Genomic DNA, 26752 nt, shown 5'->3' on the forward strand with positions numbered 1-26752 from the left:
GGTGTGTGTGCTTTTGGCTCCAGGCTGACAGATCACCGACTGAACCAGCTAGCTTAGCAGCTAGCGCCACCGAGCTGCTGCAAAGGATTATGGGAAGAGGGGAGCTGCGCATCAGCCGATGATTGGCCAGCAGCCTGAGCAGCTTGTTAAAGACATGCACCAAGCTCTCATTTCTGCACTAAGAAAGACAGTGTGCAGTCTACAATCAAATGTAATTGCTGAATTATTATTGGATAGATAGATAGATAGATAGATAGATAGATAGATAGATAGATAGATAGATAGATAGATAGATAGATAGATAGATAGATAGATAGATAGATAGATAGATAGATAGATAGATAGATAGATAGATAGATAGATAGATAGATAGATAGATAGATAGATAGATAGATAGATAGATAGATAGATAGATAGATAGATAGATAGATAGATAGATAGATAGATAGATGCAGACTGTATACAGTCATGCCCGAAGTTATTCATACCCCTAGCACATTTTGACTTAAACTTACTTTTATCCAACCAGCAAGTTTTTTCTTGATTGGAAATGACACAGGCTTCTCCCAGAAAATAATTGGACGATGTACAGTACAAGAGGCATCATTGTGGAAAAAATTGTGCCCTTCTCAATCAATAGAAAAGCCACTGTCTCCACTGGTATTTTTGCCCTTTCATCTTTAGCAATGAGCTCCAACTCTTTCAGTTTTGCGGGTCTCACTGCCATCACCCTGATCTTTAGCTCCCTTCACAGATTCTGAATTGGATTCAAGTCAGGACTCTGGCTGGGTCACTTTAAAACGTTAATGTGTTTGTCCGCTAACCATTTTTTCACCACTCTTGCTTTTTGTTTTGGGTCGTTGTCCTGCTGAAATGTCCACTGGTTCCCAAGGCCAAGTGTCTCTGCCAACTGCCTGATGTTGTTGTTGAGTATCTTGATGTATTGCTCTTTTCCATGGTGCCATTTACTTTGATTAAGTTCCCTGGTCTATTGGCTGAAAAACACCCCCCAAAGCATTAGGTTCCACCATGTTTGACAGTGGGGATGGTGTCCTTGGGGTTGAAAGCTTTGCCTTTTTTATGCCAAATAAAGGATACATCATTGTGGCCAAACAATTCAATTTAGTTTCATCTGACCATAAAACAGAAGACTCTGTCTTGAGACTGAGTCTCTCCCTCCCTGTCAGCCTCTTTCCTGTAGAAAGAGGGGCTTTAAAAGTGCTAAGTGCTTTTCTATAACTATCTCACCAAGTAAGTGAACACCACTGTGCAGGTAAACAACAACTGAGAAGCATGTGGTAAACGTAACAATGCCTTGCAGGTGTTGCACACTGCTGAGTTATTTTGATGGTTCATTCAGGAACTCCTTATGTGTTTAGGAGCATGCAGGAGCTTCATTTCTCTTCAATAATGTATTAGCAGCTTGTTTGAAACATGATAGGTCCTGATGATATTGTTTTGTTTTGGCTCTCGTTTCAAGAGGCTGATAACTTTACATGGGTTCTTTAAAACCATTTCAAACAATGTGTGTTGAAAGTGTGTGAGTGTTTTTTTCCACACTTTAGACACAGGTTTGGTACCAGAATGTTCGTAAGCGATGACAGAATCCTGATCTGAGAGAGCACAGTCTTTCACAAAATAAAGATGGGACGAGGAACAAACATTTAAACAGCTGGTTTTGATTTTGATTCCATGCTGGGGCTCTTCTCTTTGGGGGGGGGCTGATGCTTTTGCTCAGTCTCATGGATCTCCTGTAGATCTGATATGTCTGAGGTCTTAAAGAGCCCAAGCCAGGAAAATACCACAACAGCCTGCTGGATATACAGTCAAGTGCGAAAGTTTGTGAACCCCTTGAGCCTTTTGGAATTTTATTTATTTTAACCATTATTAATTCATTTTTATCAATACCAGTATTTTTTATATGAAATAACAGATGTTTGTTTATCAATTCAACATTTTTATTTTCCAGAAATCAATTGTTAAAACAGATAAAACAAATTATTTGACGAATGTTGTATGTGCAAAAGTTTGTGAACCCTGAGCTGCATTGCTTAAATCGAGCAAGGTAAACACAATCAGGTTGGCCAAATTGGTTGATGAAATAGACCAATGTAATGAGAGATCTTTAGGAAAGAAATTGGGCGGCACTAGATAAAACAGAGATAAAACCAGGTCAGTTTAGGCTCACCAAAGTGAACCCATACAGGTCAGACATGCTAAAAGGGAAACAAATCTCAGAGGATCTCAGGAATAGAGTTTTGATGTTACACATTTGTCTGGGGACAGTTATAAATTCATAAAAAAAAATTTGAGCTCAATCGGTCCACCGTGAGGCAAATCATCTACAAATGGAGAGCTTTAAGAGTGACTTAACATCTGCCTAGAAGTGGACTTCCTTCAAAAATATCCTCAAGCGCCACAAGAAAAGTGATTTTTCAGGTAAAAGCCAACCCAAACATTACACCTGGAGATTTGCAGACAATTTGAAACCACCATTATTCACTTGGGAGAAGGTTCTCTAGGTGGTAGGCAGAATTGCGTTTTTGCCCAAACATGGCGGTTTTGGTTATGACCAAACAGTTCAATTTTTGACTAATCTGTCCACAGAATAAGACTTCAGGTATCTCCAGGTGCTCTCTGGCAAAGTTGTGACAAGCAGTTTTGTTCTTTTTTGAGAGCAGAGGCTTCTTCAGCAACCATCCCATGAAAGCCATGTTGACTGAGTTTTCTTCTTATTGTGGAACCATGCACATCTGTCCCAGATGCTGCAAGAGAGGTCTGCAAATCACCAGATGTAATGTTTGGGTTGGCTTTTAACTGAAAAATCACTTCTAGGCAGATGTTCAGTCACTCTTAAAGCTCTTCATTTGTAGATGATTTGCCTCACGGTGGACCGATGGAGCTCAAACTTTTTTTAAAATAATTATAGCTGTCCCCAGACAAATGTGCAGCATCACAACTCTATTCCTGAGATCCTCTGAGATTGTTTCCCCTTTTAGCATGTCTGACCTATATGGGTTCACTTTGGTGAGCCTAAACTGACCTGGTTTTATCTCTGTTGTATCTAGTGCCGCCCAATTTCTTCCCTAAAGATCTCTCACTACATTGGTCCATTTCATGACTCAATTTGGCCCATCTGATTGTGTTTACCTGCTCCATTTAAGCAATGCAGCTCAGGGTTCACAAACTTTTGCACATACAACATTCGTCAAATAATTTGTTTTATCTGTTTTAACAATTGATTTCTGGAAAAGAAAAATGTTGAATTGATAAACAAACATCTGTTATTTCATATAAAAAATACTGGTATTGATAAAAATGAATTAATGATGGTTACAATAAATAAAATTCCAAAATGTTCAAGGGGTTCACAAACTTTCGCACTTGACTGTAGGCCTTTTCTTCTAAAGTCACAGAGCTGCCATGGTAACATGAGTCAGGTGTACCCGAGCACAAAAGCCCAAAGGAAACCACCTAGTCTCCACAGCGACAGAGAGAACACAACAACGGTGCTTGGCTGCCGTGGACAACTAGAATCCCCAGGTGACTGAAATGTCATACCGGGACACGTCACAACTCACATAGGCCTATTGAGACTCAAAATGCAATTTGATTTATTAAGCACTTTATTTGAGCAATTCCATTTGGTCCAACCTTATATTTTATTGAACTGCAACTTATAGAAGAAGATATTTTGATTTCTATTCCACTATATTTAGAGTTTAAGCTAGTTGTTTTATTATACAAAGGTTAACATCTGTGAAATGTATCATATTGGTCGACCTATTAAATGTAGGCCTATGTGAAATTGGTACATCTGTTTTTTGTGTTGGGCATTTCCTATAGCCTATTACTTATTCTAGTCTAGTCTAGTGCATCTAATCTTTTTTGCTTCTTAAACGTTAAATTCGAACAATACATTTAATCAAACATGGTTCCACAAAAATCCTTTACAACAGTGTGTATCCTTTCTGTTTGTGAACAGATATAAATGTTGGTAATCCATCAAGAGATGCTTGCAACAGGAATTTCTCACTTTCTCAAATTTCTCACAGACAATGTTTTCAATCTAAACAAAAGTGGTTTGACCTAACACTAAGCATTTAGACCACATTAAAGTCAGCTTCTAACACAATATTGGAGTGCATCAGAATGTTTTGCTGACCTGAGGACACTTTACTCTTATCCCTCGAGCAGCTTCATACAAACCCTCTGTGCCTGTCTGAGAGGACGGGGGAACGCCACAGGATGGAAATGTAACCAAATAAAGCAGAGATGGCTGGAGACCGAGATACGGTGACTGCTCTCTTCCTTTTATGGTCATGGCGCGTGAGGAAAGGGGTGGGACAGTTACCCAAAACGTCATCAGCGTGCTCCAGTACACCCGGAAGCGTAGCAAGATTTGACATGTTTTTCCCAAGTTAGCGGTGTTTGTGATCAAGCAGACTCAATATTTAACTACATATCCACCCCTCAACAAGAAACGCCGTCTTCTGTGGTTCACCTTGAAAATGAGCGGAAGTGAAAAAGAAAAGGTAATATAACGGCGTGTAGCTAAATAGCCCTTTTTTTCTTTTCATGTAGACACATTTTGTGGAAGCATCTCTGTAACCCTCCTTCGTTTCTCTTTAAACCAGGACCCTGCAGCCATGAAAGAGGAGGGGAATACCCTCTTCAAGGCTGGGAACATGCAGGGCGCTGTCTGCTGTTACACCAAAGCACTGAAGCTAACCGACAGCCGAGCAGAGAAAGCTGTGTTGCACCGCAACCGCTCCGCCTGCTACCTGAAGCTGGAGGAGTTCAGCAAGGCAGAGAGTGATGCCTCCAAAGGTGGGACTGGACTAGATCACATAGTTCACATCAGGTTTCACTTCATTATCACTGCACAGAGACAATGAAATGCACTGGAGCATCTTACCAGAATTTCGAAGAGCATTAAAGTAATGTAGGCTACATAGAGGTGATAAAGGCTATAAATAGCAGTGACGGGTCAATATGAACATGCCAGGACATATGCAGTATAGGTCCAATTTGTACGAAATAATGGTCTAAAGTCTGTATAGCTTACATTTCAGCTTGAAACAGCTGATTTGGATACATAACAGTTTCTCTATCTGCACTTAGAGTTACGGATGTACTGTATGTACACACAGTTGACAGTTATATTGAAATGTGTCGCTCTTCTCAGCTCTCGATGCTGACCCAGGTGATGTGAAAGCCAGGTTCCGGAGAGCTCAGGCGTTCCAGAAGCTGTGCCGGCTTGACCAGGCCTTTCTGGATGCTCAGAGGTGTGCCCAGCTGGAGCCCAAAAACAAAGCTTTTCAAGATCTGCTCAGACATATTGGAGCACAGATCCAGCAGAAGGTGATGTGTTTTTTGTTGATGTTGTATAAAATAGGCGAAAGTTTGTTTTGTATTTCAAACTGTTGCTAATGAGGATCTTTTCTCTCACGACCGTGTAGTCGGTGCAGCTCAACTCCACGGATTCTCGCGTGCAACAAATGTTCTCCCTCCTCTTAGACGCATCTGCAACAGACTCGGATCGACAAAAAGTAAGGATAAAAAGCCGGAACCTAAAAGCTGATGTGTCACACCGTTTCATTATGAGTTTGTTAAAACATTTTATTCATAGTATCTTGACCTATCTGGAAAGTTGTATTGCACCTTAATAAATTGGTCCATTATTCATTTTCAGGCTGCTCAGAATCTCGTAGTGTTATCCCGAGAAGACGCAGGAGCTGAGCAGATCTTCCGCAATGATGGAGTGAAGCTGGTTCAGAGACTTCTTCAGTCAAAGCAGGAAGATGTTGTCCTTTCTGCCCTGAGAACTCTGGTTGGGATGTGCACAGGACACCAGTCCAGAGTAAGTGTGACAATTCCTTTTTAAAGTTAAATATAACTATACCGTCAAGGCATGTAAACTTGTATTTTGAAAATGAATAAAACAAGTGTATCTATAGTCTTATTTGTATTTTATTCCACATCTGTTTTCCATTCTGCTTTAGTTTATCTGCAGATGTTAATCTGTATCTACATCCATGTCTGCCAGGAGACCGTATTCATCATGCTGGTAACTCTTTCTCAAATTAATGTTCACTGTTTTATTTTCAGACTATGGCTATAGTGAATGAGTTAGGAATGGAGCATCTGTGTGCAGTAATGGGATCAGGAGCCTCTACTGTGTCTCTGGCTGCCTGCCACCTGCTGCAGGTGATGTTTGAGGCTCTGACAGAGGGCATGAATAGGGAGATAAGAGGAAAAGATGAAGCAATACTTCCCGGTGAGTTTGGTCTCCGTCGTGTTTATATTTGGAGTCAGCTCCGCATGAAAGTTGACCTTTGACAAATGCTTATTTTTTTGTGCGTGTTATTGACTATCTGACTCAGAACCCTCCAAGGAGCTGCGCTCAATGTTACGCCACCTTTTGGAAATGATGCCAGCATCTAATGTGTCGGGGGCGGGCAGAGACAGTGCACTCAACCTCCTGGTGAAGCAAGTTCCCCGCAAGTCTTTGAAAAACCCAGACAACTCCCTCACGTTGTGGGTGATAGACCAGGGTATGAAACACACCAGCACATATTGTGTATTTCTCACATTCTTATGCTATCGTACGAGGACATGAAGTGTTTACTCTATGTTTTTAAAATTTACTCTAGCCTTTAGCTTTTCCAAGCCCATTTTAAGACATGTTTCTACCAGGTGTATCTGGCATCGCTACAGCCAGATTAATGAACTATTTGTCCTCCTGCAGGACTGAAGAAAATATTGGAGGTGGCCGGGACCGTCCCTGAGCTCTCTGGAGGACTACCTCTCACTGACAACTCCCACATGAGCTGCTCCGTGCTGCTTAGCAAACTCTACGACGATCTTAAAAGCGACAATGAGAGGGACAACTTCAACAAACTTTGTGAAGAATATGTTCAGTGAGTTAAACCACCAAAACTGTTTGGTACTGAATTAAAGGTGGAGTCAGCGATTCTGCAGAATGCTTGTTGTCAAAATCAGTGAATATCTCCTCACAATCCGCTACCTGCATATACTGTGTGGTTTGAAACATAATCCAGTGTTAATACACAGCTTAGGCTCTGTAAACAGGAATGTTGCTACCTACAGTGGCCCCCCTTTGTTTACATACCATATGTATCAATTTACAGAGCCTAGGCTGCGTATTGACAACAGCTTTTTTTTTTTCTTCAGTGCACTAACAGTACATACAGCTAGCGGATGGTGAAAACATATTCACTGATGTTGACAAAAAGCAAGTTTTATAATAAGCGTACTCCGGCTTACTATTGGCAAAAATTGGCATTCTTTTACGATCTCTTTATTATCTGATATTATTTTTTTCTTCTTGGTAGGCAACACTTCAGCCGATCCAGTCTAGACTCCAAGCTGCAAGCTATCCAGACGGTGTCTGTTCTCCTCCAGGGGCCGAGTGACGTGGGGAACAGAGCTCTGGAGATGTCTGGACTGATGGATGCGGTGATCTCTCTGTGTGCGTCCGAGGATGTCATTCACCAGCAGGTAGCAGTGGAGGCTGTTATCCACGCTGCAGGCAAGGCCAAGAGAGCCTCCTTCATCACAGCCAATGGAGTGGCACTCCTCAAGGATCTCTACAAGAGGAGCGAGAACGACAGGATACGTGTCAGAGCCCTGGTGGTGAGTGCAGCAGCAAAGCAAGTCCATTTAAAAGGTCTGAGTAATAAAGAATGCTAGTTGTCAAAATCGCTTTGTCGAAACCAGTGAATTTCTCCTCACGATCCACTACCTGTCTGTAGTTTGTGCTGAAAAAAAAAATCCAGTGTTATTACACAGCCTTGTCTCTGTACACTGTCACATCCCAGCTCAAGGGAAGGACAGAGAGGAGACCACACAAGAGAGTTAGTTTAACCAAATTAGTCAGTAATCAGTAGTGTCTGTGTGAGTGAAGAGTGTATGGGGTGTGTAAAGCAGCACTAACCAACCAAAACAAACCATACATCAAGGGAGGGAGACCAAGTGTCTGACTCCTGCAGCTTTTATAGCTCAGGAGAGCAGCCAGCATGGGTGTTGATGATCAGCAATCAGCTCCTGGCAGCCTGCCAATCAGGAGGTGCCAGGAGCTGTCACAACACGGACATGTTGCTAGCCATGATGGGCCACTTTGCTTACATACTCTTTGTTGTTTTACATACCAGTTTACAGAGCCTAGACTGTGTAGTAGTAACACTGGATTTCTTTTTCAACGCATACACAGGACAAACCGATAACTGATCATGAGGAAATATTCACTGATTTTGACAAAGGGATTTTGGTAACAAATGTCGTCCAGAATCACTGACCCCACCCTTAATTAGACCATCTGAGAAAAGAACATCTCTAAATAAAGACAAATGAACTATTGTTTTGTGATGGTTATTACACAGGGTTTGTGCAAGCTCGGATCAGCGGGAGGGACAGATTTCAGCATGAAGCAGTTTGCAGAGGGATCCACCCTAAAGCTCGCCAAGCAGTGCAGGAAGTATGTTTGCTTGTCCTGATTCTTGAACCCGGGTAGAGATTAAGAGAAATGTATCATGCCTAATCTATTTTGCTGCATAAACTGATGTAAAAACAACAGATAAGGTGCTGTTTAGTGGATTTGATATAACAAGCGAGCTGTTTGACCTTGTCCAGGTGGCTGTGTAACGAGTCTCTGCCCCCAACCTCCCGCCGGTGGTCTGTGGAAGGCCTTGCATACCTAAGTTTTGATGCTGATGTGAAGGAGGACTTTGTGGAAGACAAGAAAGCTCTGGTGGCCATGTTTGAGCTAGCAAAGGTTTAATGGCTATTGTAATACACTGTATATGTATTTTACAAGTTCAGACCATCAACTCGAAGATACACACAAAGATTTGAATGATGTTGACTGAGGTATTTTTGACCAACTTGTTTTCCTTTGTGTCCCTGCAGTCAGAGGATAAGACGGTGCTCTTTGCTGTGGGCTCCACATTAGTAAATTGCACCAACAGCTATGACGTGGAGAAGCCAGACCCTCAGATGTTGGAGCTGGCCAAGTATGCAAAGCAGCATGTGCCTGAGGATCACCCTAAGGTACCATCTCAATGATCCTTTTTATGTTGAAGTTATGATGAGTTGATACATTGCAGGAGAAGAGGTTACACATTTGAACTTGAAGATATCATCAAGAATCTTGGCCAGTAGTTGATTACTTATGTTAAAACAATAATTTTTTGTATTGGAATTTTTTAAAGAATTGTTTGAATAAAATGTGACAATATCCAACTTTTATACATTTGCATCTAACACAAATCTAGACATTGAATAAAGCAAGAGTTCAAATCTTAATTTAATTTTTACAACATTAGTGTCCAACGTAAATCAAAATACACTATATACAGATAAAAAGAAATAGCATTCTGGCATGTTTTTAAAATCAAAATGTTCTGTAAATCAGACAATAAACAACAACAAATCCTTCTGTTATAACTTTAAGTTATTACTATTAGTGTTAAGAATTATTATGGAAAGTTTAGTTGAGTTAGGTGCTTTAGAAGTTCAGATTTTTACTTTTTGAGTATAAAAAATTATAATGGCTGTTTAAAGATGGTTGTATTGAAGAAATGTACAGACGCAAACAGCCAATGTTTAATAAAATAAAGACCTTGATGTAGATTTTGGAGCTTTTATTTATACTACTATAAAAGGAGACATGTTATAGAAGAATTAACCAGAGCTTCAAAAACAATGGCCCTTTCCCAAATGACTCCCTATGCACTCCCACTCCGTGAGCGAGTGTGACTCGCTATGGAGTCACCCTCGCGGCTGTGGAGTGCCACTCGATCATTAAGGGGAGGGTATAACAACGGCGCGGCTTTGGCAAGCCCTCGCCTCTGTCAGACGGCAACAGGAAGAAACCTGGAGACACTAGTTAACTGTTAAGTCTTTATTTCTCACCCTAAAATAAAATTCCACCACTTTTATATTTGACCTGAAACACTCTTTACATTCATAAGCTACGCATGTGAGAGTAAATGTAGTATTGAATAAAAACAAACTCACTCCCATGATTTTTTGGCTGCATAATTTATTTTTTCTTAAACATTTTGTAACTGCATATTCTTAATTTTACCAGCTCAGTCTGTAGTGGAGAAAACGGGTGGGTGATCCGCTGTTTAATTATCCTTTTAGTTTACATGCACAGCAGCATACAAAACCAGGGAAAAGAACAATAGTCTGCTAAAGCATGTATTCCACTTGTCATGATAGGCTACGTTAATCTGCCATTTCGACCCGCGAATCGCGGCAGTTAATTAGCGTGCCTAAATTATAATGCACTGCAAGGGTGGTCATAAATAAGAAAAGTCATGCGCTCCAGCTGACTGACGTCACCGCCGCTATTACTACCCCTCATTGGCTTTAACAGTAACACAAATCTTACTAACAATTTAAGGAAATAATAATCACTGTCCCTTATTAACTTGTGGGCATTTTCTTCATCTGCTTCGTTTTATCTTTTATCCACGCCTTGAAAATACACTAACGGTAGACAAGTGGCATAATCAAATCAACAAGTGTAAAACAACATGTTAATTCCAAAATTGTAGGCTACCCTCTGGTTCCGTCATTTAGGGCTATGCATAAAAATAAACAATCAAATGTCTGTTTGAGGTAAGAGAACGTTTCATTTATAATTCGGGAAACAAACTCCATGGAACTCTCATTTGTAAGTTAGCTCCTCCATTCCGGACATAATTGATTGGCGGACACCTGTGTCAAACGTAGGGCTGAGCCAACGTCGATGCAGACTCGGTGATCGAGGGCTTTATAACCCACTCACACTCGAGGCTCTGTGGTTTGGGACGACACTCAATATGGCGGGCCCTCCTCGCGAACGCGCAAACGGAGGGATAGTGGATAGGGATAGGGTGTAGGGGGTGGATCTAGATTGGGCCAATGTGTGTTGCATGCTGTGCCTTGCCTTAACTTGATCATTATTTGTTATTCCTTTTAGGCTTTCTTCATCTTCATTATATTTCATGCATATTCTTTAGAGATTGGCTGTTTAACATGAACCTCTTTGTCTTGTCTCATGTGTCAGGACGCAGCTTCCTATGTGGAGAAAAGACTGGTGAAGCTGCTGGAGGCTGGTGCGGTGTCTGCGTTGGTGTGTATGGTCAAACAGGAGAGTCCTGCCCTCACTGAGGCTTGTAGGGAGTGTATCGCCAGGTAGGCAGTAACTAAGTCTTTTTTTACTCGGTGTTCTCCCTGTAGATTTACTATTGACTCATGCCATACCATTTCTCATGGCAGGGTCTTCTTGGCTTTGGTGGAACGACAGGAAGACAGAGGCACTGTGGTGGCACATGGTGGAGGAAAGGTAGATTAATACAGTTAGTTTAGTCTGCACATCAATCTGAATACCTTGATTTTAGTAGTTTAGCGTGATTTTTGTGTGTCGGTTTCCTCCACAGGCTTTGATCCCACTGGCATCTGAAAACACAGACTTGGGAAAAATCAAAGCTGCACAAGCCCTGGCAAAAATAACTATCACATCCAACCCAGAGATCGCCTTCCCAGGAGAACGGGTAAGAATTGCACACTGTAAAAAGCTTTTTTCAGTTGAAAAAAAACATCTAAAGAACATTTCTTATTTAACCATGTCTCACTTTTTGTTGTCAGATTTATGAGATGGTGCGCCCCCTTGTCAGTCTTTTGACTCTTGAATGCACACTGCTGCAGAACTTTGAGGCACTCATGGCTCTCACCAACCTGGCCGGCATCAGCGAGAGACTCAGGTCAGCCACTAGGGGGAGGTCTCTCCTAAGACATGCATGTACAAAAAAAAGACTGCGGCATAGGGACATGATTTTCAAGCACATGAACTTGTTTGTAGAAAACAAATCCCAGATGTATTGTGTTTGGTAAATCTATTTTCACTATAGAAGGTAACATGATTTCCTAATGCAGTCACAGATTTTGAGTATGGCTGAACAGGCAGGATCTTTGTTTTCTTAAAGTTTAAAAAAAGCTGTGAAAGTACTTTTTTTAGAGCTTTTTTTTGGTAAATTTTTTCAAAGTTGACCATTTTAAAAGACACTTTTCAAGGCTGTTTTAATTGTTTGACAGTGTAATTACTGTTGTTTTACTGAGACCATGTTTCGTCAAGGTATAGGCCTTTAACATGTGCGAATATGCTTTCCTAGTGCTGTCTTCGTCATGTTTTGTTCTTTTCCGGTCTAAACATCCCTTTTGAATATATTTGCTTTGAATTTTCCCCTTCTCTCACAAGGTATTTATTGTTCTGACGACACAATTTTGTATCAGTGTTTAGAGTGTCTGTGTTTTGTTGATGTTATTTCACAGACAAAAGATCATAAAGGAGAAGGCAGTCCCAAAAATTGAAGGCTACATGTTTGAAGAGCACGAACTGGTCCGAGCTGCAGCGACAGAGTGCATGTGTAATTTGGTTTTAAGCACAGAGGTAAGACGCATTTATTATTCACCGATGATTTCTTGCACATATATGTTGAAGGGGTTGAAGTCAAAGCAGTTGGGTGTCCGATGTTTCCCTCAGGTACAGAAGCTGTTTGTGGCCACAGGGAACGATCGCCTGAAGCTGCTGGTGCTCTACTGCGGAGAGGAGGACGAGAGGCTGAGGAAAGCTGCTGCCGGAACCCTGGCCATGCTGACCGCAGAGCAGCCGGAGCTCTGCCCTCGCATCCCGGCAACAGTAAGCAGCTAACCTTCACTTCACATAAATCAACTCAGCACTGTCACATATAGGCACGGGCACCGGTTACATGGTATACCACAGTTCGAAAGAGTCAAGAGCTTCTCACTTATTGTAGAATGTTTTCATACACTGTTTATCAATGTTCAGAATATTCTCTATGTTTAAAAATAAAAAGATTGTGGTCAAACAGTATTTTTATTTTTTCACCCAGACATTTCAAAATAACACATTTGAGAGCTGTCATCGCAACACCGTGATACCGTGAAACCTCTGTATTTTATCATACCGTCACAATATCATACCGGCCAATGTCTAGTCACATACCACAATGGTTACATTTTCTGTCATACCTCACACTTGTCCCCTTGTTTTCCTCTCTTCTCAGACGACCCACTGGTTGGAGATCATACAGGCGCTTCTGCTCTGTGAAATATCCGACCTGCGTCATCGAGGTGTGGTCATAGTTCACAACATGATGCTGGCAGACAAGAGTCTGGCCGAGACGCTCATGGAGAGTGAAACGCTGGAGATTCTTTCTGTCTTGGCGAAGGGAGGAGAGGGAAAGCCTGAGCCTGTTTCTAAGGCGGCTCAGAACTGTCTGGACAAGGCCGTGGAGTACAGCATCATCATGTCCAGGGAAGGAGAGGAAGAGAGACGAGGGACTGAACCCTGAAAACACAGCGTGTGGATGTGGATGAGTGGGTCACGTTAAAGTGCTTTCAAGTATGACGTGGGACCAGTGAAGTCATTTCACTTTTTGCAGGGAATCCGTTTTGGTCTGGACAGGTGCACACAGATCCTGAAATACCCATGTGTCTTAAAACAGCGCAAAGTCATAAAAGATTGGATTGAAGAAAGGTTTTAAGTGAAAACCAGCTGATACAGAAGTGTTTCCACGCAAATGAGCTTTTATTGTTGTTTCCAATTGGTTTCCCTACCAATTTTTATTTGTGTCGTTATTAATCACCAAAAAACATTAATTTTTTCTTTTATACACTACCACATTTTTTTAAATTACTATTTTATTTTTGCCCTAAACATCACATCCCAAAACAAACATTGCATTTATGACTGTACTTTTTGTTTTTCATTATAACTATTATTATCACTCCTTTACATTCCCAGTGTCTTAATTGTATGTTTGCTTGTGTTCTGAATTTGACAGAACACGTGCACAAAAATAAAAATCTCTGTACCGGAATTCAAGTGTCACCTCACTTCTGAGTTCACCCTTCTTCGTTGTCAAGTTATTCTACAACAGGGCGCATGCGCAGTACGCCACCGTTGTTCAAACTTTGCGGACAACTGCGCTGCACGGCTCACAGCTGCGTTTCCATGACAAACCTTGCAATTTTCCAATGCGGTGGTTCGGATTCGGTTTCAACGCATTTGGGCAGATATATGTCCATGAGAAATCAACTGATGGGGAGTATAGTTACGCTGTCAAAGTGGTTAGCCCAGCAGAGCTAACAACTAGTCACGTGGATCGCTGCTCTGACCATGTTGATCAAATAAGAGCAACTTGGAGTCGAAGAGCATCCTTGCATTTGGATCGTAAGTCTATCGAGATAAAGCAACTTCGACAGCTCTGGTTGCACAGTCTTGTGACTTGTTACATAGGGCGTCTGCATAATAACACTTTTAATATGGGTATTAAAGGGATTTCTGCGGTTTTGGAGAACGCTTGTCAAAATAACTTTATCAAAATAAGTGATGATCTCACGACCTGAACGTGCTGTGTTTGTGTGTGCTGAAAATAAATCGTGTTTTAATTTTAATACACAGCCTATTTGCTCTATAAACTGTTAGTAAACAAAGGGGCCCAGTTAGCTTGCAACATGTCAATTTACATTGTTTATGCTGTGTATAAACACCAGATTTGTTTGAACACAAACACTTAAGTAGGCTGCCTACAGCTAGAGATATTCACTGATTTTGACAAAGTTATTTTGACAAGTATTCTCCAGAATCGGTGACTCCCACATTTATTTTTGCTCGTCTGTTAGGTGACTGCTGTGTGTGCCTAGCAGGCTTTGGTGCCGTCATCTCCAATGAGTCCTGTGGCGTTTCTCTGAAAGAGAGCCTTGGATTTACAGATGCCTTTATCAGTGAAACACACTTGACCCTCGCCTTCCTGGACAGAATCGAATCTTGGGATCTGCAAAAGGAAGAAGAGACTCCATCATGGAGTATGGAAATAAAAGCACACTCAGAGAGTCATGGTAATTCTCATCTCTTTTGACAGCTAATTGAGGTAAAGTTGTGATGACTCTGGATTAACGGTGCACCTATCACATATCTTTTTGCTGCTTTCCAGGCTACCCATTGAATCTCCCATTGGTTCCTGGCGGTTACGTAGGCACTAAAGCACCCTTCTACCGCCCCTTATCACCACAGCTGAAAGCCAAGAGTCTGGCACTGAGCGCAGAGCATGCCATCCTACTCAGTGCCTCTGGAGCGGTGTACACCTGGGGACTGGGCAGGTAGACCTCGTACCCACATGTCTGTTTTTATTTGGAGTTCGAGCAACAACAAAAAAAGTAATGTATTGCATATTGATATTTTTGTGTGGTTCATTTGTCAGCCATGGTCAGTTGGGGCACGGGGACCTCACCTCTGAACAGGAGCCCAGGGCAGTGGAGGCTCTCTTGGGGATGCCCATGAGCTGTGTAGCTACAGGAGGCTGGCACTCTGTCTGCATTAGTGGTAAGTTTGTCATATGTGACGTGACAATGAACAGGGTAATGTGTTATGTGCTTGAATAGGGAACATTTTGTCTTTTTACCTTGAATTACTTTCTCTTCAGATGGCGGTGACCTTTACGTGTGGGGTTGGAATGAAAGTGGCCAGCTTGGACTTCCATCACGCGGTCTGATGAAATCATCGGTGCAGCAAAGCAGCCAACAAGCAGGTTAATCTGCTTTCTTATCAAATGAGATATTTACAGTAAAAAACAGCTAACGCAAAAGCGCAATCAAACTCATTTGTCTTCTCTTACATACAGTGCTATCGACTAGTCCAAATACTTTAATTTAATTTGCTGAGGTAAAGACCCAAAAACACTGCACTACACTTTTGTCATTTTTCGTAATATAGCTACCACATGCTACATGAAGATTTACACAGGTAATATAAAAGGATGCTTGCCAAGTAACTAACTCCAAATAACAGGTCAACATAAGGCATGTGGATTCAATGCCACATTATATCTGAAAAGAAACATCACTGTCAAGTTCTCCGTATGTAATTTTAGCACTGTAAGTGCCAAACTAAATGCCATGAAGCCTTGTTCTGGGTGAGCCACAGACTAATCTCAAAATATTTTTGAATTCACAAACTATTTAAATCTAGATAGCACTTAAGGCATGGGAAATGCTTTATATTGTGTTTTGGATGAACCACCCCCTACTGAGGGGCCGTAGGCGCTGAATGGCAGCCACGCTTCCGTCAGTCTGCCTCAGGGCAGCTGTGGCTACTATCGTAGTTTACCACTGACTGGTATGACTGTGTGAATGAATGGAACCCGGAACCCTGTAAAGCGCTTTGAGTACCTTGAAAAGCGCTTTATAAATCCAATCCATTATTATTATCATTATTATTACTGTAATAAAATTTAATTTATGTTGCCAGGAACGCTGTTCATAGTAGCCACTTAAAGGAGCAGTAAAAATTAAGCTCTGCATTTGTAACTCTACTCAACAGGAGTGCCATGCCATGATGCCAGGACGTCACCCAATGATGAGCCACAAGAGGGAGAGAAACAGGAAGATGTGTTCATATCGATCCAGGCATTCCCCGCTCTGCTTGATATCACTCCGTCATGTGAAATCAGGACAGTCAGCTGTGGCCACCGGCACACCGCTGCAGTCACGAGTATGAAACTTCACTCGACAATGGGTGTATATTGATGCACATTTCCTTGGCAAGACAGTATCATTGACATCTTTATCTCTTATTTGCTCCTTTCAGCCACAGGTGACCTCTACACCTGGGGCTGGGGTAAGTTTAATTTTGGACACTTAACATCTTTGTGGCATGTTCCCAGAACCAACTTAAATAATCAGGAATCTTAGAGACCTGTTTAGGTATGTACAGTATATATGTATAAAATTTACCCTATCTATCTTTCCCTCTATTATCATTTCAGGCGACTATGGCCAACTTGGACACCAGACTTTAACCAGTTCAGATGAGCCCCAGCGTGTAGAGTTCTTCAGTGAGCAGCGGATGAGCGTGGTTGATGTAGTGTGCGGGGCGTGGAACACTTTTGCTTCTATTGTCAAGGAGGAAGTAGCTTGCTCTTAAAAACATCACGTAATCCTTCCGATAAACTCGGACAATGGACTTTGGACTGCATACCAGGAAGTGCAAATTATCACAACAAATGCGATAATTTAACTCAAATGTATTTTGTAATTTAGGTTCTTCTCACTTGTTTGTATATGAAAAAAAACAAATGACAAGTGTTTGGAAATATTTTAAATTTTCTTTATAGAACTTAGAAAATCACAGGTTTACTTTATACAAAACAGTAAAGGCACTAAAATCCACAGGTAAATATAATTTAAGGCAAAAATCTAAAATTGTTCTAATTAAAAAATTAACACCATAGACAAGAGTTAAAGGGTGATGCATTTCCACAGCCCATTGGAGGTCTTCACAGCACAATCTTGAAAGAACTGTACAGAAATCAAAATGTAAAAGAAACACTTGAGTGAACAAAACCATGTTAAGTTAAAGGCCTACTTCACCGGTTTGAATATGAAGATGTATTGAATTCTGAGATCCTATGTAGTATAAATGTGCGAAAAAAATTGAAATCGGTTCATCCTAGCCTGAGAAAAGGCAGAAAGAGTGTTTTTTTTAACCCTATATTTCTCTTTCTCGTGACATCACAGAAAGAGAAATATAGGGTTAAAAAATAAACTTACTTTGTAAATATTACTGTGATGTCTTTTACTGTGACATCACAGTAATATTTACAAAGTAGGTTTTTTTTTAACCCTATATTTCTCTTTCTGTGATGTCACGAGAAAGAGAAATATAGGGTTAAAAAAACACTCTTTCTGCCTTTTCTCAGGCTAGGATGAACCGATTTTTTTTTTTTTTGCACATTTATACTACATAGGATCTCAGAATTCAATACACCTTCATATTCAAACCGGTGAAGTAGGCCTTTAAGTACATGTCAGTGATGACCACAATTAGAGTTGTAGTTACCTGACAAAATCTGGCGATCTTGAAATGACATGCTGGAACTCTGAAAGGTTCACAGTGCCATCCTTGTCAATGTCTGACTCTTCAAGAATCTAAAAAGAAAAAAAAGGCAAAGGAAACGACTGTTAAGCCGACTGACGCATCACTGTACCAACATGCTACCATGGGCTGGTTTAATCACGTTTCAGCGTGTCTCCCTTCAGAGAGGAAGAAGCCTCGCTGAACTCACATTGTTGATGAGCTGCCGCATTTCTTCGGTTGTCAGTCTTGTGTCGTCTGTGTCGCCAGTCAGGCAGTTAACCACACTCTCCAGATCACCACCATCAAGTGTCCCGTCATCATCAAAGTCTGAAAACATCAACATACAAATTACACAGACAGATAGCCTTGCAGGTATTGTGAATAAACAGCAAATGTTTTTATCAATGGATTTACCAAATATACGGAATGCATAGTGGGATTTGATTTCCAGAGTAGCAGAGTCACTGAAGGCACTCAAGAGGTCAAGAAAGTCCTCAAATGTGAGGCTTCCATCTTTCTGTATAGATGTTGAGAATACATGGCAGATTCGTTTCCTGAAAGGGTTGGACTGTGACAGGAACAGGAGTACAAGGGTCAGGGCAGTTTATCAGCCCACAATAACCGAAAAAAGCCCAGGACAGTCCCAGCTGTACAGCAAAGACATTTATTAAGCGGTTAAAATGACACCACGCTTATCAAAGAGCATTTTACCTTGAGTTCTGGTAGAGTGAGAATCCTGTCCATTGGTATCCTGGTATATTGGAGGTCTTTCTCATCTTTCGTGAGCAGCTCGGCGAATCTCTTGTGAGCACTAAACAAAAACAAAATAAAGGGTGTTTAGCAAAAGATGGCAGTGCTTGGTTGATTGAAATGATTTTATTTATATTGTAAAACTGTTAAGGCATGTCAGAGGCTTGCAGCTGATCACTCACAGCAGAATTTCTTGTTTTGTCAAGAATGTCAGCTCCTAAAAGTACAATAGAGCATAATTAGAATGATAATAGTCACAGATTAGTCTGAAACTCTTTTTCCCCCACACCAAATATAGCCTTCTTTACCGAGTTTGACTTCCAATAATAATAAATCGAAGGTTCGACCTCTTATAATAGGTCCATGGGTTCGACTAGTGATAATAGCAACATTAGCTTTCACTATCTAAGTAAGCGTGACAACGAATGGAAGATCAATGTAGCTGCCATTAACTTTACATTTAGTTTAAAGGTGTACAAAACGGTACAACTACAGACCGCAAGTAAATCATACTATATTTCACATTGCAAGTCCTACTCTGAATGTTACTAATTATCTTCGGTTATTACGGGGCGTAACAAATGCTCTCAACTTCAGCGTCTCGTCTAAAGTCAACATGTATAAAGATAGGCTATATTTTTTGCAGTGGCACTTACTTGGTATTCTGAGAGCACATCCTTCCCAAGTTGACTTGCCGTGGTGCCCATGTTGAAACTTTCGAGTCCAAATTGTACTTCTGTTGTTGTTGGAAAAAGGGACCCACCGAACTACTGACAACTTGTTGGCTCACTTCCGGAATCGGGCTCGAGTTGAGCATTTCCTTTCATGATCGAGCTACGTAACGGTTCCCGTGACGTAGGCTACTTGCACACAAAAGGGCGACAGCCAACAAGTGACAAACAAACTTTTTCACCCCACTGTACCGTTATCTTGTCACAGTTCACCATTAAAAATGCCTGATTACTTACTTTAAATAGTTTTTTGTTTGCAGTTTAGTTTATTTGTGAATTGGCTCATTAGTAGGCTGTTATTTGGTCCTCCTGCCTGTTTCTGCTCTAAGTGGGAGCTGATTTACAGTAATTCATTTGATGTCTGTTCAGGTAAAACCCATAAAACCCTCACCTATTAGGCTATTTAGTGGTTTGTGTGGGTGTGTGTGTGTGTGTTTTTTTTTTTTGGGGGGGGGGGGGCGGGTGCAGTTCTGTTTTACCAAAGTTTTGTCTATATGCATATAAAGATAAATATCGAAGTACCCCTTCTAAGTGTTACATTTATTATTTAACACTGACATTTAAAAAAAAAATGTTTTGCAAGAGGTGCAGGTAGTGCATAAAAAAATTAACTTATTATTATGTTTAAATAATACATTTAAACCAAACCAACTCGTTTGGTTTAAATGTATTATTCTTTTCTTGCCTTCCACGATAGAAAAAGTGTAAAAGCGTTTTTGTTTTTTCAAAAGGAAACCTGATAACTATTTTAATCATCTCATTTTATTGTAAATCTGCAACAAACGGCAATAGTTTTTGCCAAAAAGCAAAAAATATCAGGGAATCAATACTTCTATAAATCAAATATGTTATTAATAAGACTTACTATACAAACATTTAGAAAATAAATGTAAATATATCTACAGCTTGCAGCTTCTGGTAATGTAAAAGCATTAGCTAACAGAACACTGGATTAAGATGAAAATACGATCTTGACAGGAATACCAGGAGATGGTTACTTCAGCTGGGAAAGGAGAACATCTATGCTCCTGAATCTGTCTCCCAGTCTGTTGTTTCTGAAATTGACAAAAACAGAATTTCTCTTAATGCAAGAAAAACAGCAATATGTTAAAAGTTAAAGAACTTTCAGTGTTTATAACCTCATTGTTCTCTGTATCCTACGTAGGTGATAATTATGTAGCAATAGTTTTTTATTCTTACAAAATATAACAACTCTTAAAGATTGTACCTGTCATTTTTGTTCCCTCCCTGTTCTCAGCTGGAACACCGATCCCATACTCGTTTTCAGCTGTGATTCTGAAGAAGTAGATTCCTCCCTCCTCCAGGTCAGAAATTCTGTAGGACAGTCGGCAGCATTTGTCTGTGAGTCTTGTCCAGCCTCTTCTGCTGATGTCACGTATATCTACAAGGTAGTTCTTGACAGGGGCTCCTCCCTCATTCTCTGGGATGTCCCAAGAAACAGTGGCAGATGTCTTGGTAACATCTTTGACTGCTATATTAGTTGGCGGACCAGGTGAATCTAAAACCCTCACATTCAATGTCAAAGTGGCAGATCCAGCAACGTTTTGCAGTTTGAGTATGTATTTGCCGGAGTCATCACGTGTTGCTCCTTCCACTGTAATAGAAGTGACAGAGCTGCTGGTGTTGATCAGTCCTCTGACTCTCAGATCAACATCTGCTTTGTCCCATGTCACACTAGGAACAGGTTTGCCTGTGAAAGGCACAGTCAAAGTGAAGGAGCTCCGATCTTTAACAATCAATGTCTTCCTCATCTCTGTGCTAATGTCAAACCTGGGCTCCTCCTCGCTCTCAATGGCCACTTGAGGTTCTGTTTCAGGACTTGGCTCACTGATGCCAATCTTGTTCATGGATCTGACGATAAAAACATATTCCGTCCCTGATGTGAGTCCAGTAACTGTAAACTCAGTTGTATTTGTATTATTGACACCAACAGTCCAGTCTTCTTCTGTTGATTTTCTGAATTCAACGTTGTACCCAGTGACTGCTGCTCCACCATCAAACAGTGGCTTGTTCCATGACAGAGTGATGGATGACCTGGTTGCATCGGTTATGGTAGGTTTCGCAGGAGGGGAAGGAAGAAACTTTGGATCCTCTGCTAGAGTGACTGGAGATGGGAGACTGGCTTCACTTAGCCCAGCAGAATTCTCAGCAAATACTCTGAATTCATATTCGCATCCTTCGTGGAGACAGGAGGCTTTGACTCGTAGGTCATAGACTGGTTTCTTATTGACACGAACCCAACGAACACCTTGCTTCTCCCTTTTCTCTATAATGTACCCGCTGATGCGGCTGCCGCCGTCAGTGGCAGGTCTCTTCCAGCAGATAGTCATTGTATCGCTGGTTGCACTTGTGACCTCAACATCCGTCGGAGCAGATGGGATAGTAAAGGGATCTGTGGCCTTAATGGGTTCACTTTCCAAAGTCTCACCCTCCCCATACTTGTTCACTGCCTTGACCCTAAACAGGTATTCATTTCCTCTGATCAGCTTGGTTATTTTGCAAGTAGTTGCCATCATGTCACCGTACACAAGAGTCCAAGCAACACGGCTGGTTTCACATTTCTCAACAATGTAGTGCATGATCTCTGCACCGCCAGTTTCTGGAGGGGGACCCCATGACAGGGTGCATTTCTCTGCTGAGAGTCCAGACACTTCTAGAGGTCCAGCGGGTGGGCCTGGCCTGTCCAGGACCTTGCAGGTGATAACTTTTGATGTGGTTCCACCTGTATTCTGTAAGGTCAGATTATACTGTCCAGAGTCTTTCCTAACACTTTCTCTGATAACTAGAGAAGTATGCAACTTTTTTGAAGATATCTCAACCCTTCCCTTGGTGCCAATATTTCTACCATTCTTCAACCAAAAGACTGTCGGGTTGGGGCGGCCAGAGATGTCAGCATCTATTCTTAGGAGGTCTCCTGCTCTGACAACCACCACCTGTCTAAATTTGTCCTCCAAGATAATTTTTGGTGGGTCTACGTCATGCTGTACCGTAACAGGTCCTGTGGTTTCAGAAGGTCCACTGAAGAACTCAGCTGCATTTTTTGCAATCACACGAAAGTCGTACTGTTCACCTTCTGTGAGACCTGTCACTTCCAAACATGTTTCCAATAAGTTGGTGAAGTTGCACTTAAGCCAGCAACTGTCTGGCAGCTCTTTACGCTCTACAATGTACCCAATTATTTTAGCCCCGCCATCATTTTCTGGTTTGTCCCATGAGAGGGAAACTGAGCTGTTAGTTATATTTGTGATTGTGAGGTTGCTTGGGGGATCACACTGGTCTCTTGCTGCTACAGGCTCAGAAGCCTTACTGCAAGGTCCAACTCCGGCTATATTCTCAGCAAAGACCCGAAACTCATATATAAGACCTTCTTCAACACTTGTTACCTTTAACTGGTTCTCAGTCACTAGGTGTCTGTTTAACTTTGTCCACAAAATACTGCTATGATCTTTGCATTCAACATGATAACCAATAATAGGGCTGCCTCCATCACTTTCTGGCTTGCTCCATGCAATGACCATGACGGACTTTGAGGAATTCACAACATGGAGTTTGGTTGGTTGACCAGGAGGCTTAAAGGAATACTGGGCAACAATAGGTTCAGACTCAACAAATTGGCTTTTTCCATATCGATTTTCAGCAGCAATACGAAACTGATATTCAGTGCCCTGTATCAGACGGGAAATTTTGATTGAGGTTCTTGCAACTGTGGCTGACACAGTCTGCCAAACTGTGCTTCCTGTATCTCTCTTCTCGACACAATAATTACTTATTTCACAACCGCCAGTATAATGTGGGGGCTGCCATGACAAAGTCATACAGTCAGCACTCACTTCATCACCAATTATGTCAGTCGGTGGTCCAGGTCTTTCAAATACATTAACGAAGATTTCCGCGGATGTGGTTCCAACCGAGTTTGTCAGGGTCACCTCATACAAGCCAACATCTATTCTGGTTGCATCTTTGATCACAATCTGAGATGATGTATCAGATGTTTGTACATTAACCCTGCTTGTCTCTTTCAGCAATTCGCCATCTTTCTTCCAGGCTCCTGTTGGCAATGGTGTACCCTTGAATGGAACATCAATCTTCAAATCGTTGCCTGCCTTCACACTGAATGTGTTTGACAGCAATTGAATAAGTGGCTCCGCACTAGTATAATTTACTGTAACCGGTGCCAAAAGGGACTTTGGTTCACTTTTTCCCTTTTCATTCACTGAGCTCACTCTAAAGAAGTACTCCTTTTCTTTTGCAAGCCCATTGATATTCACTTCAAGTGTTTTACTCTCTGAGCATATTGTCCACGTGTCATCTCCCTTAGCCTGCATTTCTACAATATAACTTGTGATTTTGCTTCCTCCATCATGGTCAGGCTTCTCCCAAGAGAGTTGTGCACTATCTGAAGTAACATCCTTCAGTTTAATTTTGCCAGGAGGCAGAGGAACCTCAGACAATTTAACAGCTTCAGTGATCTCGGCTGGCAGTCCAGTGCCAAACTCATTCACAGCCAGGACACGGAAATAATAGAAGGATCCTTCCTGGAGGTTGTCAATCTTGTGTGAGTTTCTAACACAGTTGCTACAAACGCTTGTGAATGCCATCCTAGCCTCCTCTCGCTTTTCCACGATGTAGTGCGAAATCTTTGCTCCACCGTCAATGAGAGGCGCCTCCCAAGAGATGGACACAGAGTCTTTCTTTACATCCTTTACCTCTAACTTTGTTGGTGCACTAGGAGAGTCCAATACTCTGACACTGATGAATGCTGATTTAGAACCACTGCAGTTCTCAGCATTCAACACATATTTCCCTGAGTCATTTCTATTGACATTCTCAATCAATAGCACTGTGAAGGAATTTGTTACCTCAATTTGAGCACGTGCACTGAGAGCACCTCCTTCCTTTGACCATTTTACCTCAGGCTCTGGCTTTCCTCTGATGGTGACAAATAGACGTAAAGTGGAACAGGCTCGAACACTGACAATCTTCCTCAAGGTAGTGTCCAACTCAATTTCAGGTACCTCCAGTTTTTCAGCAGCTACCACAGATCCAGGTAGATCCACATACTCGCCAGCTCCAGCAGTGTTCATAGCACATATACGAAAATTGTATTCTGCATTTTCTCTAAGTCTCTTCACAGTGTAGTTTGTGTCCTCTATACCTGTGCTTGGTGTGCATGTGATCCACTCGTCTTCTGCTGCTTCTTTTAACTCAACTGCAAAACCACTGATGTCTGCTCCACCATCATAAATTGGCTTTGACCAAGTTAGAGAAACTGTACAGCTGGAATAGTCTGCCACTTTGGGGTTGGTAGGGGGACCAGGTGGGTAAGTAGCCTCACATACTTTAATGTACTCACTTGGCTCACTGGGTGCACCCACACCAGCAGCATTCTCTGCTAATACTCTAAACTGATAGTTGTGTCCCTCAGTAAGCCCTGTGCATCGGAAACGCAAGTCATTCAGTCTTCTCTTGTTACATTTAGTCCACCTGACACCCTCTTTGTCAAGTTTCTCCAGGATATAGCCATCAATCTCGGAGCCTCCATCAGTCTCAGGTCTTTCCCATGTAAGCACAATAGAGTCACCAGTTACTGCGCTGGGTGTAGGGGTAGAAGGTGCGCTAGGTGTTGTAAAAGGGTTTTGTGCAATGAAGGGGTCCGATTCCAGAAATTCGCCAACACCAAATCTATTCACAGCAGCAATTCTGAATATATATTCTTTACCAGGCACCAGTTTTGTTACTTTGTAACTGATAGCTTCCACGTGAGGCTCAACACTTGTCCATGTAACACGGCTGGTCTCCCTTTTTTCAATGATGAAGTGGGAAACGCTGGCACCACCATCATTTAAAGGGGGGTTCCAATGAAGATTGCACTTCTCTGCACTGACTGCCTTAACTTTCAGGGTTCCATCTGGAGGACCAGGTCTATCCAGGACCTTTACAATAACTGGGATGGATGTAGTTCCACCAATGTTACAGAGCATCAAGACAAAGTGTCCTCCATCCACTCGTGTACAGTCCCTGACAGTCAGAGTTGTATGGGTGAGGGTGTTTTTAACCTCCATTCTTGGTGTAACTTTATCAATTTCTTTTCCATCCTTAAGCCACGTAACTTCAGGGAGGGGTTTCCCAAAGTAATCAGCATCAATAGTGAATGTCTTACCAGCCTCAACAACAGAAGTACTCTTGAACTTAGGATCAATGAATGCAGTGGGCCCTTCAATAACATCTTGAGCGATGATGACTACACTTTCTGAGGGTGTGCTCCAAACGCCAGCACCATTCTTAGCAGTAACTCTAAACTCGTAACTTTGGCTTCCTGTCAAACCTGTGACAGTGAACTGATTCTCAATAACATTTGTGAAGTTGGCCTTCATCCATCTGCCATCTGGAAGCTCCTTCTTTTCAACAACGTAGCCCGTTATGGTGCTTCCGCCATCATACCGTGGTTTTGCCCACTGAAGTGTGATGTTCTCTCTAGTAATGACAACAGCTTCAGGTTTGCCAGGGGGATCACAGGGGTCTCTTGCCACATAACTTTCAGATATCTTGCTAGATGGGCTGAGTCCAGCAATGTTCTCAGCAAAGACTCTGAATTCATACTGAATGCCTTCCTCCAGTCCACTTGTTTTGAAGCGAGTATCTGGTATGACAAGTTTGTTAAGCTTGGTCCATAAAATGCTGTTCTTCTCTTTGCGTTCAAGGTGATAGCCAGTGATGGGACTGCCTCCATCTTTGGCTGGAGGCTCCCATTCAACCACAAAGCTGTACTTTGTCACTGTGGATGCAAATGGAGTGCTAGGAGCAGTGGGCACACTAAAAGGATATTGTGCAGTTACAATTTGAGAGGTGATTGCAGTACTCTTTCCATACCTATTTTCTGCAAACACTCGGAATTGGTATTCACTTCCTGTCTTCAGTCTGGTGACCTTGATTGTGGTTCTCACGGTCGTTGCAGACACAGTCTGCCATTCTGTACTTGTAATTTCCCTTTTCTCCACTATGTAGTTGTCTAGCTGACAGCCTCCGGTGTATTCTGGTGGCTCCCAAGAGATGGTAACGTAGTCAGAACTGACCTCGTCAATCCTCACAGGTCCTTTGGGTGGGTCTGGTTTTTCAAGAACAACCACTGTGATTTCTCCTGTATATGTTCCAGCACTGTTGCTTGCTTTGATAGAATATTGACCAGAGTGCTCCCTTGCAGCATGTCTGATATGAAGAACTGTTAATGATGACGTGTTTAAAACCATTAGCCTTGATGTCTCTTTGACTGCCTCACCATGTTGTTTCCATTCAATTT

At 41.7% G+C, this 26752-nt stretch overlaps 3 protein-coding genes across 3 annotated transcripts; 2 read left to right on the forward strand and 1 right to left on the reverse strand.

Annotated features, from left to right (window-relative positions):
* The first annotated feature begins 4398 nt into the window (after positions 1-4398).
* Positions 4399-13916, forward strand: unc45a (unc-45 myosin chaperone A). The gene is made up of 19 exons (XM_080027273.1): positions 4399-4535; positions 4638-4830; positions 5189-5364; positions 5463-5552; positions 5696-5863; positions 6112-6280; positions 6387-6557; positions 6752-6923; positions 7359-7659; positions 8406-8500; positions 8656-8797; positions 8932-9072; positions 11081-11208; positions 11293-11359; positions 11454-11567; positions 11662-11777; positions 12346-12463; positions 12557-12712; positions 13101-13916. Exons 1-19 carry the CDS (start codon positions 4512-4514, stop codon positions 13386-13388), a joined length of 2829 nt encoding a protein of 942 aa, XP_079883399.1. The 5' UTR covers positions 4399-4511; the 3' UTR covers positions 13389-13916.
* Positions 13917-14054: 138 nt separating this feature from the next.
* On the forward strand, positions 14055-17397 carry rccd1 (RCC1 domain containing 1). The gene is made up of 8 exons (XM_080028319.1): positions 14055-14269; positions 14722-14937; positions 15033-15198; positions 15300-15421; positions 15522-15626; positions 16418-16588; positions 16685-16714; positions 16863-17397. The coding sequence occupies exons 1-8, from the start codon at positions 14074-14076 to the stop codon at positions 17018-17020; spliced, it is 1164 nt and encodes a 387-aa protein (XP_079884445.1). The 5' UTR covers positions 14055-14073; the 3' UTR covers positions 17021-17397.
* On the reverse strand, positions 17188-19498 carry cib1 (calcium and integrin binding 1 (calmyrin)). The gene is made up of 7 exons (XM_080028320.1): positions 19360-19498; positions 18886-18920; positions 18665-18764; positions 18368-18521; positions 18162-18280; positions 17936-18024; positions 17188-17394 (listed from the first exon to the last, which is right to left on the reverse strand). Exons 1-7 carry the CDS (start codon positions 19408-19410, stop codon positions 17373-17375), a joined length of 570 nt encoding a protein of 189 aa, XP_079884446.1. The 5' UTR covers positions 19411-19498; the 3' UTR covers positions 17188-17372.
* Positions 19499-26752: the final 7254 nt, after the last annotated feature.

This window comes from Ammodytes marinus (genome assembly GCF_949987685.1).
Source record: "Ammodytes marinus genome assembly, chromosome: 5".
Lineage (NCBI taxonomy): Eukaryota > Metazoa > Chordata > Actinopteri > Uranoscopiformes > Ammodytidae > Ammodytes > Ammodytes marinus.

What these genes read in the sequence shown, in the direction of transcription:
- unc45a (XM_080027273.1), top strand. Translation starts at nt 4,512, where the DNA reads ATGAGCGGAAGTGAAAAAGAAAAG. An exon ending in CTTTGTGAAGAATATGTTCA is followed by an intron (nt 6,924 to 7,358) that starts GTGAGTTAAACC and finishes TCTTCTTGGTAG; the next exon opens with GCAACACTTCAGCCGATCCA. An exon ending in GCCCTCGCATCCCGGCAACA is followed by an intron (nt 12,713 to 13,100) that starts GTAAGCAGCTAA and finishes CTCTCTTCTCAG; the next exon opens with ACGACCCACTGGTTGGAGAT.
- rccd1 (XM_080028319.1), top strand. Translation starts at nt 14,074, where the DNA reads ATGCGGTGGTTCGGATTCGGTTTCAACGCATTTGGGCAGATATATGTC. An exon ending in TACACCTGGGGACTGGGCAG is followed by an intron (nt 15,199 to 15,299) that starts GTAGACCTCGTA and finishes TTCATTTGTCAG; the next exon opens with CCATGGTCAGTTGGGGCACG. An exon ending in CCTCTACACCTGGGGCTGGG is followed by an intron (nt 16,715 to 16,862) that starts GTAAGTTTAATT and finishes TTATCATTTCAG; the next exon opens with GCGACTATGGCCAACTTGGA.
- cib1 (XM_080028320.1), bottom strand. Translation starts at nt 19,410, where the DNA reads ATGGGCACCACGGCAAGTCAACTTGGGAAGGATGTGCTCTCAGAATAC. An exon ending in ACAAAACAAGAAATTCTGCT is followed by an intron (nt 18,765 to 18,885) that starts GTGAGTGATCAG and finishes GTTTTTGTTTAG; the next exon opens with TGCTCACAAGAGATTCGCCG. An exon ending in AGATCGCCAGATTTTGTCAG is followed by an intron (nt 17,395 to 17,935) that starts GTAACTACAACT and finishes ATTTCTGTACAG; the next exon opens with TTCTTTCAAGATTGTGCTGT.